Below are 13,833 nucleotides of genomic sequence, written 5' to 3' on the forward strand. Positions count from 1 at the left end.
TGGGAAAGATTGGGCTGGACGCACGAAAGCCATGGGGCGACGCTCGAGCAAATCGTCTCGGCAAAAAGGGGACTTTGAGTGGCTCGGATGAAAACGACACGGATCAGAAAGTCGAGTGGATTAGATTGCTTTTGCTTGCATACGAGGTGAAAGAGCTTAAAGCGATGCCGATGCCTAAAGGCCGTCCTCTGTTCTGAAATCTGAACTATTGCTGAAGTGCATCAAATCAGAATCAACACAGGAGGATCGTGATTTTCTCATGTTCTAGTAGATAGTAAATAATTTCTTTACAATCCTATATGTCCACTCTGTAACAATGACCAAGAAACAGCGGAGCATCTGGTCCTACATTGCAATTTTGCTAGACAAGTATGGAAGAAAATGACAGATTGGTCACAACAATTGGTGCAGCCTCCACAAAACGGCATTCAAATCTTTGATTGGTGGGAAAAGGAACTTGCTCACTTGCCAAAAAAAATAAGGAAAATTAAAGCTACAATGATGATGTATTGTGCTTGGAATCTATGGAAGGAAAGGAACCGGGTGTATTCGAACAGAAGATAAAGAGTCCGGCGGAAGTGATCCAAGAGATCAAACATGAAGTTCACACTAGAAAATTGGCCTGTTTGGGGCCAGAGTTATCCTAATATTTATGTTAGGCCTTTTCTTTATAGAGTGTGCGAGCTTGATTATTTATGTAATATCATCACCGTAAGATACTATCCCTGTTTCTCCTTCCTTAAGTGACAAAGCAGTGCTCCTGCTAGTTTTTCAAAAAAAAAAATCTTTACAAAGTATAGATAGTAAATTGGTGATTTTTAACGTGTGTATATATACAGATACACTATGCAGTAGAAATCAAACTACGAAAAGTTCCTGCGGTTTGACTAAGCTTAGTTTAATCGTGGCTGTCATGGCATTGACAACGCGCAGAGCGGACCATTGAACAGAATTCTTTACAGCTTTATATGAACGACGAGAATACAGACTTTCTCTTCAGGGGACACGAAGAAGAATGAGAACCGTGAAGACCGGAACCATGGATTACTCCATGTTTTTTTTTTTAATTTTGGGCAAACAAGTCAAGTTCAATACTTCAATGTTCATGAACTGCCAAAAATGGCAGTGACAATCAACAAGTAGTACTAGTTCTTATTTCTAGCACGAGATGGACCTCCCCGGATCAACGAAGGCAAAGCAGAATTCTGGAACGAGCGAGATGCATATTGGATAGCATGGCCGAAACCATACCGCACACACCAACGTCTGCAAATTCGGAGAACCCAAGATGGCAACAGACGCATAGTCTTTAATGCACAACGAAACACGGAAGGAACACAGATCCAGATGAGAGAGCTGCGCAAGCAAAGGTCCTCCGTTTGCAGGGCTAGTTGCGGCAATTGCCATCGCCAGCGTTCCTTGCTCCAAATATGGGAACGACGCCGTTGGATTCTAGCTAGGCGGAGAAGGCACTGATGGCACCAACCAAATTATATACTGGCCGTAATAGAAACATGTAGAGTGCTTCACAAGCTACTTCCAAAGCATATCATTGTATTTACACCGACGGATGATTCATCTACGCATATCATCACAGATTTTTTTTTCGCCGATGCAGAGGATTTCAGAGTAATGGAAGCGGCGAAAGCTAGTAGCAGCAGTGCCTCCGGTTTCTCATCCGACAACTACACTAGGATTTTGACAAGGGGAAATGATTCGCTAATTACCACACGAAAAATTCGAAGGGAAAATGACAGGACAAACCCGCTTGCTGTGTCCAGAAGCATCCGCTGTTCTTCGGGTTGGTCGGCCGCCGAGGCGAGCCAGCAGGCAATGCCGCCCCGCCGCGCGTTCCCTCTGCGGCCTCCCGGCATGGCCGGCCGGTCACTCCTTAATCCGGAGCCAGCGGCCGAGCTGCGAGGGGTTGACGACGCCGGGGATGCGGGCCCCGCCAGCCATGAGCAGCCGCGAAACCTCCGCGTAGCGCCTGCTCGGCTCGGGCGCGGGGACGGCGAGGACGGGCTCCTTCTCCTTCCGCCCCGACGGCTCCAGCCTCCGCTCGCCGAGGAGCGTGCCGCGCCGCAGGAACTCGTGCGCCAGGTACCCGGCCAGCAGCTTGTTGCCGCCGGCGCCGCCGCCGCCGCCGACCTGGGGCCCCGCAGCACCCGGGTGAGGGAGCGGCGGCTTGGCGCCAAGCCTCACCGCCGCGGCGCGATCCGGCCTGCCGGTGCCGGCGCGCGGGAAGGGCCTAGCGAACGGCTGCGGCGGCCGCTGGAGCAGCACCGCCTGCTCCGACGACGAGGCCGAGGGGTATGGCGGGTAGTACTCGCGCTCCTTCCGCTTCCCGAGGAAGCCACCTCCGCCACGTGGCGCCTGCATCGCCGCGCGGATCGACAGCTCGACGGCCCGGATGCGCCCACCGCCACGCCAGGGACGGAATCGCACGACGGCGATTGGTGGGGTGCGGGTGGGGGGGGGGCAGGCGGGCAGCGAAATAAAAAGAGGGGGGGGGGGGGAGAAGGGAAGCGGTTGAGCCGGAGACAGAGAGGGAGCGTGGGGGGCGTGGGTCCCGCTGGGGGCAGTTTCGTAAATTCGCAAACGGAATTCAAACGAAACGGAATCTCGTGGGAGAGGAGAAAAGAAGGGGGAGGGCGTGACCGCGCGGGGACGGAAGAATGGGGGCAGGAGTTCGGGAGGGTGCGGGTGGCCTCATATTTATACGCAGGTAGGTTAGCTTTGGCCATTGAACCTCCTCAAAATAACGAAAATGCCATCACGTTGGTTCTGGAAGATGCCGTGCGGGTGCGGCAGCGTTAGCGGTGGTTGTGGACAAGATATTAGGGTAGAATAGTCATTGCGTCGAGAGTTTGGGCTGGGCTCTTGGACTGAAGTTTTTTCTTCCCTTTCACTGGGGGCCCAAAAGCCTATCAAGATGTTTTGACTCGCAAGCGAGACGCGAGCGGAGCGGCAGCAGTCTCTCGAGTCTTCCCGTTCCTCTCGCTGCGAATCTCGGGCGATCTCCGTTTCTCTGCCGGATTCGCCGGTTTCTTCTCGCCTCCGGTTGCCTCTGGGTGGCCGGTGTGCGGGGAGAGCTGCGAATCCGGTGGGAGATGTACATATTCCCTTCTAATAGAGTACATCTAGATAGGTTAGGGTTAGTTTCTCTCTCGGTGAGAAATTCACCGGGATTTTTTTGGTTTCCCCTTCAAATCTTCTCTGCTACTGCTTGTATCGTTGGTGAGCGGGATTTGTTCGGTGCTGGAGTTCACAAGGTGCTTGGCGATGGCTTCTATTGCGGAGGATTCAACACCGATGGGTATGTTACTGTTTCTTTCTTATGCGTCGGCAAGCGAATCGTCTGTATGCTTCTTTGTGCCATCGGAGTCCTTGGCATCATCAGCAACGAAGGTCTCGTAAACTACGACTTAGTGGTAGATGATTGGAGGGGTTCTAGTGGATTTACCGGTGGAGGGTTATTCATCGGAATTTTGTCCCTCCAAAGGTGTCCTAGTGGTCGTGTTAGGACCTTCCTTGTGAGGTTCGCTATCCACCTTCCTATATGTACGGGTTGGTGTACTTGTCCCACCGTCTCTGGTGGTTTACTTCCCCTTCGGGGTTCTTGTTGTCCGGCGAGCCGGAGTTGTAGTATGAGGCGTCAGACTCCCTGGTTCTGACAATATGATGGCTGCCAGCAATCTCTCCTAGCCTGTTCATTCATCGTCTTCAAGTTGCGTCGGTTCTCCGATGTGTTGCTCATGGTGCCTTTCAAACTTTGTTTCCTTTGTCGGTGTGGTGGCCGGCTTCATATATGGCTCCGATCATCGGCGACGAGAAAGACCGGGGATTCTTACAAGGATCTGGATATAACTTCCGTTTTGTTTCAAGTTTGTCTCTTTAGGATGGGTTGTAAACTACCAGTTTTATTATAAATAAAAATCCCGGTTCCTCTAAAAAAACGAGACGCGAGCGCACACAAAAGTGTTCCTTCGCTTCCTCTCAAAAAAAGTGTTCCTTCGGCCCAGCTGTCACACTGAAACAAATGCAGCACTTGTTCATTTATTCATTCAGTCGAAAAATCAAACTTCCTAAAAAAAAGAAGAAGAAAAATCCAACTGATGCAACCGCAACATTGGACGGATATTGAAATACCGAGTTTGAGTATGCTCGCTTTAAATGTTATTACTAGCTCACGATTATAAAAAGGACATTCGGTTCAGTTTAGTCCATGGTTTCAGCCGCTAGGATTTCAACAAATTGAACGCGCTCAAGGGATCCTCGACATCGAGGCGTAGTAGAGTACCCTCGCGGCTAGTGCAGCCAGTGAGCTTTTGTCTCATGCTAAAAGACCAAAACGCATGTAATGAAAGGAAAATAAGTAAATAAACACCGTGTTCGGCTGGTCTCCAGCCCTCCAGCATTATAGTATTTTTTTCTCACACCACTCCAGCTCTAGCCTCCAGCCACCAGCTAGGTAACAATATTTTTCTCTCACACTACTCCAGCTCCAGCCTGCCGAACACGGTGAAAATATTAAATGGTATGTGTACCTATTTGTCTACAACGCATAGTTGTTAGTTGTTGAATGGCTCGCACCAGGTTAAGGTGAACTTTGCATCACCAGGGGTTCTGATTTGCGTAAAAACAAAATGACCAATGTTGTAGCCACAACTATTTTATTACACAGTGAGACACAAACCGTTTAAGGCATTATCTATCTTTTCAATAAGGGTAAAAAGAACTGAGAGCTCTTCTTAAGTAATCATTACTGTGATGAAAGTTCTTTAAGACTCATCGTCGCCGTTCTTATAAGACCTTTGCTATTTATCTGTTGTCAGATTTTTTTTTGTACCAAATCTGTTAGATTCTTATACGTTTTATTGTGCTTTAGGATTTGTGCTATAACTGTCTACTAGATTGCACGTATAAACAAATCTTGACACTCCCTTATAATAAGTCATAATCGAAATTAGAAATCAGCCTTCTCGTCATATTCATGCTCTGCATGTTAAAGGACCAAGCATTATGCCTTATTATTTTTTTTCATTTCTACTGTTTTCTTTCTATAAGATTGACTATCTTTCTATTTCTATGTATCTACCTCTCTATTTTTTTGAGGAAGAGCGGAAGAATGAGAAAAAAGTATTTCCAGCTCTATATTGTTTTTCTATATATTTGTTTATATATTTATCAATCTATCTATTTGTCTATCTTTCCATCTCTATCTATATATCTATCTCTATCTTTTTTTTATTGTTCTATACCTATCTATTTCTAATGTTTTCTAACTATATGGTTATCTTTATATCTCTATCTCTTTCTCCATCTATCTACTATTTATCTATCTCTAATGTTTAGGAGGAAGACTGAAGGTGTGAAAATACAAATGGGAGACCACGAGGATGGCCCTTTGCCATCTCTATCTTTTTGCACTATAATTCTTTTTTATATATAGCTTTCAGGAAAATCTTTGTTAAAATTTTTGTCAGAAAAACTGCAAGGTTTTTCAGAACTACACTTACTTACCATGTGAAGTCTTGGCAAAAAAAAGGGATGCAAATTTCTACCATTTTTTCAAATTTTTGTAATAGAGTTATACCTGTCCATTTCATTTGGTTCAAAATTTCAGATGCAAATTAATTTCTCAATTTGTTAGCGAATGAATGAAAGTGACTATCATCACAAAAATATGCATGGTTAGCTCTCTGCACGCACGGATTTGCAGCCTTCCAGGGGCCTCTTTTTTTTTTACACACGCTCGTTCACTCGGTCGGTCCAGTTGTTATGCAGAAGCCAAAATGCGGCCACTTAATTGCCGAAGGAAAACGGACTAAAATGAATCCAACCATGGAGTGGTAGCACACCGATCTCATCATTATTTCATGGGATCCCTTATTTCATCACTTCCGAGAAAAAGCCACAGGATATGGGAATCCATCCTTGGGAAGTTGGGATGCGCTTTTCCCTTGGGCCCTGGCTGCATCAATATCCTCGCATCAAATATTCCAGGGACAGGCTGGCCTACAAAACGCAGCATCCTCCATAGGTCCCAGAACCCCTCGCAAACCACAAGCTCACCGCAGAGTTGCAGAGCAGAGAAACCAACCGGTCGAGATGGCGGCATCCGCTATGAACCCGCTCGTCGCCGGCTGCCTCCTGGCCCTCGTCGTCGCCGCAGGTCTCCGTTCGATCTCTCCTCCCTCGGCTCCACGCTTACGAGCGTGACCGTCATCGGTTCCGGGCTGACCGGTTCTGCCGCCTTCCCCGTGTGCGTGTGCAGGTGCGGCGCGGACGGAGCCGGGCGCCACGGTGACGGACCCGGACATGCTGCCGACGAGGCCCTGCCACAGCAACAACGGGTGGAGCGTCCACCTCTGCAAGGACGTGTGCCAGGCCAGCGGGTTCAGCCGCTACGACTTCGCCGTGCCGAACGCGGCCACCGGCGACATGGCGCGCTGCTGCTGCTGCCCCAAGGGCTACAGGGGCGCGTGCCTCGAAGTCAAGGAGTAGGGGAGCCGCCGTCGTGTCCGCCGCAGGCTGAAGAGCCAGAGCGGCGCTTGTAATCTAAGGGCAATTTATAGTCATAAAATAATTGAAAAGAAATGAAAGTTAAGCGGCATCATATTAATACAGTGTCTCTGCTACAGATAATGCTGTTGATTGCAGTAGAACCTATTATTATCAGACCAATAGACCATGACGACCTAGCATCACGCCATCACCAATGAGATTTGCTCCATGAAAAGAATGGATGCTCAAACAGTCAATCTGATTCCATACAGGTTCAGCAGCCACACCAACCGGGCCTGGCTGCCGTTTTAATCAGGACGAAACAGAACAGAGTCCACCCGAACAAAAGTTTGAGAAAACAGCCGGCGAGGTCGGGATCGGCGGATCGCCGTCGTTGACCCATTGGTGGCTACCGCTGACATCTAAGGCGGCGAGCTTGTTCAGTTTGCTTTTTTTTTTTGAGAGGGTGTTCAGTTTGCTACTGCGGCCCGCGGGCAGCTTATGCTGTTATGACTCTATTCGCTGCAACCAACCAACAGTGTTTAACTCTTACACACCAAACTAGCACCAGCCATCAGCTACCAGTAAGCCAACAATATTTTTCTCTCACAACAAATTAACACCAGTCACAGCCAGCCGAACAAAATGTATATGGGCTGGTACTTACCACCGTACTAGTAGTATCTAGCTGAGTGATCACTGACTGATCACTGGATTATTGGGCCGCGAACCAAATTTAGTATCAAGCGGAGTACATCAAATGTATGGGCCTCGCGGCCCAATAATAAATCCAGTCAAACCTCTGAACCACCTCCCGTTGGCCTGTTTCTATGACATCTGTACCCCACGCTGTGGGAGCCCACATGTCAGAGAATGAAAACCATTCTCCCTTGGACGTGGACGAGTCTACTGCCCCCGGTCCACAGGCCACAGCCCGCCGCCGCACCCCTTGCGCAAGAAAGAAAGCGAAAGAGAAAATCGTGTAAAAAGGAAGGGGAAAAAAGAGGAAGCCACAGAGGAAGCGTCTCCCTTCCACGCTTGTAGGGTTCCCGGATCGGAGGAGCCAGCCTCGCCCAGGTCGCCGCAGCCATGGTTCGCGGATCGCTGGGGAAGCTTGCGTCCCGCGCCCTCTCCGTCGCCGGGAGATGGCAGCACCAGCAGCTCCGCCGCCTCAACATCCACGAGTACCAGGTGCCCTCGCGCCCCCAGATCCCGCAGTTTGCCCTCCCATTTTTCATCCGGTTTTGCGGGATTTATTCGTGCTTTCCTGGAGGTTGGGGCTGACGGATTAGGGATTGTGGATTGTGTCGTTCTGCAGGGCGCGGAGTTGATGGGGAAATACGGGATCAACGTGCCCAGGGGGGCGGCGGCTGGTTCCGTGCAGGAGGTCAAGGACACCTTGAAGAACGTATTTCCCAGCGAGAAAGAGGTAACGATGCCACAGCTTCCTTATGTTATTTCATCTTATTCACTCCATGGATGCAAAATGCCAGCCCATGGATAGGGTCCGACAGTCATTTGGATGATAGACCAGACTGTAGTTTACTTCGAATATGTACTGAGCAGGTGGTGCATTGATAACAATCTATGATAATTGGTGTTTTTTATGATGATGTAGAATTTTCCGGTGATTAAGGGGCTGTTTTAAGGGGATTTTCATAGTTGGTAGGGGTAAATAGTATTTCGCATAGATCAGTTACAGTTATATCAGTATATTCGTGCAGATGGAGTCATGGTCATGGCACAGGCGCACAGCCTTAGGTTCCTTGACCCTTGAGTAATCTTACATGCTGCTTGTGCTCACACCTACGTGCTATCTTTCTGACCTTTCTGAAGCATGCGTGCTTCTTATGAAATAGTCGAGGAATATTCTTAATTTGGAGTAGCACTACAAATCAAATTTATATAGCTTAGCGTCTGCTATCTTGTTATAATCTAAGAGAATATTAGACATTTCATAATTTGCAGTTTAGCTATGTTTTCATACTCATTATATTTTCGTTGCAGATAGTTGTTAAGAGTCAAATCCTTGCTGGAGGCCGCGGGCTGGGCACTTTCAAAAGTGGGCTGAAAGGTGGTGTTCATATTGTTAAGGCTGAGGAAGCTGAAGGAATTGCAAGTAAGTGTGTTGATAGCGAGTACTTGGATTCATTATGTATTGCTGGCTTGCTGCATAAAAATATGTATGTATGTATAACATTTATTCCTAGAATTCCTGAGATTACTTACACGCTTTTTTTGTTGGTATCATTAGTGGCTTCTGTGTTCTGTCATTACAATTTGAGTTCCTTTGTTTATGATCATCTTTTTTGGCACTCCTATGCACATGAAGAAAAGCACTTTCTTAATTTCTGATCTCATATACACTTTAATGTTTACTTTTAATTCTTTGGTGCTGAAATTTGCTATCATGAAAATTCTGCGTATGAAGTGAGCATGATTACTTTGATACCTTCACGTTTAACTTAAACACATCTGCATTAGGAATATTGCAACCTGTATTGGTAACTGTTTTCTTAAATGTATTGGTAATTGTAAGGATTCCTTTTCATATTCCTTTGACTGTATTGGTTGATTTGTTTCTTGTGTTGTAACTCGACTTTGATGTCTGCTATTAGTTTGTGCAAGTCAATTCATATATGTACACTGCTGAGTGAGTTGTACTGGTATTCTTCTACAGGTAAAATGCTAGGCCAGATTCTGGTCACGAAGCAATCTGGCCCAGAGGGAAAGATTGTGAGCAAGGTTTGAACTTGCGAACTTAAGCTGTTTTTTGCTTGTATGTTCTGTTTACATTGTGTTTCACTCTGCCTTTTTTACCATTTTTCAGTATCACTATGTAGAATTGCTACAAACTAATTCTCAGCCTGTAGGCATGTTTAACAATTATTTTATGATCTTGAGTTCTTGACATTGCCAGATTCTTTGTAAACCATCTTTTCACTTAGCATTTAGCAAGTTTGACCCTTCCACAGTATCGATAACAAGAGGTTCAGACTGTCTTAGCTTACGGTAAGAACCTTTTCAATTCCTGTGAAACATTAACAAAACCGCGGTACATTAACAAAACCGTGGAAAATATATCCAATTGCTCTTCATTCTCCAGTCATGTGAAATATTAACAAAACCGTGGCACATTATAAAGTACTCCTTCCAGTTGTAAATATAAGTCATTTTAGGATTCTGCTCAAACTTTTTCAGTATTAATAAATACATAAAGAACTAAGTAGATTGAGAAATTAGATTGATAATATCAGTTCCATCCTGGGAAGTACTTCTATTATATGTTATCGTTTTTCTTGTAAATATCATATTTTCATATATTTTTGTAGTTGAAGTTCTACCTTGTAATTTGTGGCTATTTCCGGAGTGACTTATATTTATTAAAGGGAGAGAATTATCGTTTGAGGCCATTGCCTGTACATGTATCTGATTCGTAGCTTCCCTCTTAACATTTTCGTGCATTTCATAATTAATATTTTAAAATACAATACGAGATATTGCATTTCAATTTGAAAGAGCTTAACATACTTCCGTTGTCATGCTACAATGCTGTATACTTGTATTAAACTCATTACCTCGTATGTTTTAGTAGCAGTACGCCAGTACCTTCTGCGAATCAAAATTGTGGCTCCTGATACTTTTCCATTCTCTTGGACAGGTCTATTTGTGTGAGAAATTATCACTGACTAACGAGATGTACTTTGCCATCACCCTTGACAGGAAAACTGCTGGTCCGGTATGTTGTTTATCTGAGAGTACACTTTATGATGCACTTCATTTTATAATTTCCTTTAGCTACCCTTTTCTACGATTAAACATGTCGGTGCATTTCAATGACTGAATCAACTAAATCAAAAGTTCTTTTTTCATTGTCAGTCTCTTTTATGAAATGACACGATATGTTTTGTCAAGTTCTTTTTTCCTGTTGCTCATTGCTGATCTTCCATCTTCCTTTTTCAGCTCATTATTGCTTGCAGCAAGGGAGGAACCAGTATTGAAGATCTCGCAGAGAAGTATCCTGACATGATTATTAAGGTTACGTTCCGTAATTCAATTGTGGGCTCAATATGCCTCTTTGTGTCATTTACATGTTTCTCAAAATTATTTTCCTAACATGATGATATTTTTGCTTGTTGAAATTCAATCAATTGGAATTTCAGGTTCCTATTGATGTATTCAAAGGAATCACAGATGAGGATGCAGATAAAGTTGTTGATGGCCTAGCGCTGAAGGCAGCAGACAGGCAGTCTTCTATAGAACAGATTAAGAAGCTCTATGAACTTTTCTGCAAGTGTGATTGCACACTGCTGGAGGTATGCAGTGAGAAAAGGTTCTCATTTTGATTGCTTATCTTATGATTTGCATTTCTTCTAATTTGGATGCTTAATGTGGATAGATAAATCCTCTTGCGGAGACAGCTGACAACAAGCTTGTTGCTGCTGATGCAAAGTTGAACTTTGATGATAATGCTGCATTTAGACAGAAAGAAATATTTGCACTGCGTGATACAACACAAGAAGACCCCAGGGAGGTATAGAATTGCTTGTCACTCCCATCCTTCATTGTTTTTCTCTTCTTCTGTCGAGTTCTCTTCAAAGGTGTCTGTTCACTTCTTTCTTCCTTTATTAAACCCTTTTCTTGAGGAGTGATGACTGGCACCACTACCTGTACAGGTCGCTGCTGCCAAAGCAGATTTGAACTACATTGGTCTTGATGGAGAGATTGGTTGCATGGTGAATGGAGCAGGATTGGCCATGGCTACCATGGACATTATCAAGTTGCATGGTGGTACACCTGCCAATTTCCTTGATGTTGGTGGAAGTGCATCAGAGGGTCAGGTATAAAGGGTTACCATGTTAATGTTTGATCCTTCGTTTTTATTCTCAGTAGATTGCAAAGCTATATCATCACCTGATCAAGAGATTGGGAACTCATCGAGATCCATCTTAAAACATGGTGTATTTTTGTGCATTGTAGTTTGCTGTGCCGCATCAATTTCAACACTGCATGTCTTTATAAATTTTTCTATCCAGGTTGTGGAAGCATTTAAGATCCTGACTTCAGATGATAGAGTGAAGGCAATTCTAGTGAACATTTTTGGGGGCATCATGAAATGTGATGTGATAGCAAGTGGAATTGTAAATGCTGCTAAACAGGTACATTTTGTCTATCCTTAGTCCTGATAATTTTGGCATATTCTTTTCCGAGAATGGTATTTGTGCAATAGCAGTCTTTTCGAGGAACTTCTTTATTTTTCCTGAAATTTAATTCATTTGCATGTCTCTGTTTTGAGAAATTACTGTCCATACAGCACAACTGTACAAGTGAATATTTATTTCAATCTTGTTTCTCTGTCTCTTGATATTACACATGAATTCATTGACGTGGTCCTCTTGCAAAGATAATTAAGTCATTACAGCCCCCCCCCCCCCCCCCCCAAAAAAATGCTTGTTTTTTATGTGTATTCCTCTCGAAGAATTTGTGATACTTCATCGAGTGTTTTCCTTAATTTAGTTTGGTTTTATATTTTTATGTCCTGCTTGTAGTGAGGTATGGTTGCTGGAGATAATTTCCTTGTGGTTCCTGTTAAATTAAAGTGTGACGACAAATATTGTAATCTTTTTCTTGTCTGGTGTACAATCGTTTGGAGGCATTTTTTGTCAACATGTTCTTTGAATTAAATTCATTTCCCTCACATTTCCAGCATGTTCCTTGAGTTGAAGTGTCCTTGTTGATTAATGCTCTCCCCCCTACCTCTTGTACCTTACTCATTTTTCCATCCTTTGTCAGGTTGACCTGAAGGTGCCTGTTGTTGTTCGTCTAGAAGGCACCAATGTGGACCAAGGAAAGAGGATTCTTAAGGTAAGTGCTGGTTATAATAGTGTAGTCTGCACGTTCTGAAGTTGTGATAATTATCAGAAACATTCATGGTTCATTGGTGATTGTAATGTTTGTATTGCAGGAAAGTGGAATGACACTGATCACCGCAGAAGATCTTGATGATGCGGCAGAGAAGGCTGTAAAAGCATCCGTCAAATAACTCTAGTGTATGAGTCTGAAGTTTCTTTTTTACAAGATGAGCGGTGCTCTTTTTACGGATTTCGGATCAGGGCGGAAGGCGTGAACTGCAACCTTTTTGAAGAGGGATTATTTTGGCTTGATTTTCCCTGTTAAACGTTGCCAATGCCGAAACGGAGTGAAACGTTGTTGATCTCATGTTAATAAACATTTATCGGCGTGATTAGGCAGCTACATTGTCAAGTGCATTTTACCTCACTTCCTTTTACCCTGATGAGTGATGAGTACATTTCTCACTTTATATGCTGACATGTTGCATCTTGTTCTTTAGCAAAGGCAGTAAATCATAAAAATTGATAAAAAAATGATATGTTGAATTTTAATGTGTTCTGCAATTTGGCTTAGTTCTTTGTTTGGGGGTGCTTAACCTTATGGTCTGATGTACCATGACCGGACACTGGAGGATAATCTGATTAGGACATGGCCCGTGAAAACATCCCAATGCCAGCTGATCATTATTGAAGGACATAAGTTGCTTCGCAATGTTAACCTTGTGCTGATGTGGTTTTCCTGTATATGTTCTCCACATGTGATATTAACGAATCTTGCTGCCAGCTCATATAGGGATCGGATCGTCTCTCGCGGTGGACCGGGGATTGGTTGACGAAATTCCAGCATCATGTTTTAAATGTTGCACTGAATAGCTCCCTCTGATTAGGTACATTTGGATGAGCTAAAGTTGGGTGCTAAATTTTTGAATCTAGGTTAAAATCTAGCACACTCCATTAGCTCACCTGGTTGGATTAGCTAGTACTAAAGTTTAGCACTTTTGGACATTACTACTTCATCCAAGCACCCTTGCTTTACGCGGTCAAGGTCGATATTTCAATCATTGCAATAGGGCGGGGCCGTTTGCACCTGGCACTCTTTTGAAGATGCTACAAGCCATGGAGCCCTGTGCTCAGCGTCGGTCCAAACTGGCAAATGTAGAGAACTGATTGCATTGGATCCCATCGCCGGCTCCAAGCCTTTTTCTTCGCCAGTTAAGAAATTCATTTTTCTAGATTTAGGGTCTGTTTGCTTTCCACCCTGGAAAAGACGCCTGGCGCAGGCAGCGCTCCCAGGCGTCCGATTTCGGTCGCCTGGGGTTGCGATGCATGCCTGGCGACGGTGTTGCCTGGCAGGGCACGAAGCAAACAGGCCCTAGGAGTCAAGAAATTGGTGGGCGTAAGCGGAAGCAGCTTTGTCCCTTCGTGCGTAGATGTGATCTGGACAAAGAATGTCGGGCTAATTGGTTCCGGCAGT

General features: G+C 44.7%; 2 protein-coding genes and 1 long non-coding RNA gene across 3 annotated transcripts; 2 read left to right on the forward strand and 1 right to left on the reverse strand.

Annotated features, from left to right (window-relative positions):
- Positions 1-1,476: 1,476 nt before the first annotated feature.
- On the reverse strand, positions 1,477-2,674 carry LOC120709048. Its single transcript, XM_039994564.1, has one exon. The coding sequence runs from the start codon at positions 2,377-2,379 to the stop codon at positions 1,885-1,887; it is 495 nt and encodes a 164-aa protein (XP_039850498.1). The 5' UTR covers positions 2,380-2,674; the 3' UTR covers positions 1,477-1,884.
- Positions 2,675-2,887: 213 nt separating this feature from the next.
- On the forward strand, positions 2,888-6,627 carry LOC120709058. Its single transcript, XR_005689571.1, has 2 exons — positions 2,888-6,175; positions 6,278-6,627. It is a non-coding gene; the product is annotated as an uncharacterized LOC120709058 (long non-coding RNA).
- Positions 6,628-7,451: 824 nt separating this feature from the next.
- On the forward strand, positions 7,452-12,831 carry LOC120709067 (succinate--CoA ligase [ADP-forming] subunit beta, mitochondrial). Its single transcript, XM_039994586.1, has 12 exons — positions 7,452-7,698; positions 7,826-7,936; positions 8,515-8,626; positions 9,188-9,252; positions 10,169-10,246; positions 10,471-10,545; positions 10,671-10,823; positions 10,907-11,041; positions 11,184-11,348; positions 11,544-11,666; positions 12,301-12,372; positions 12,473-12,831. The coding sequence occupies exons 1-12, from the start codon at positions 7,597-7,599 to the stop codon at positions 12,548-12,550; spliced, it is 1,269 nt and encodes a 422-aa protein (XP_039850520.1). The 5' UTR covers positions 7,452-7,596; the 3' UTR covers positions 12,551-12,831.
- Positions 12,832-13,833: the final 1,002 nt, after the last annotated feature.

The sequence above is a fragment of the Panicum virgatum genome, chromosome 1K, assembly GCF_016808335.1.
Source record: "Panicum virgatum strain AP13 chromosome 1K, P.virgatum_v5, whole genome shotgun sequence".
In the NCBI taxonomy this organism is placed as follows: domain Eukaryota; kingdom Viridiplantae; phylum Streptophyta; class Magnoliopsida; order Poales; family Poaceae; genus Panicum; species Panicum virgatum.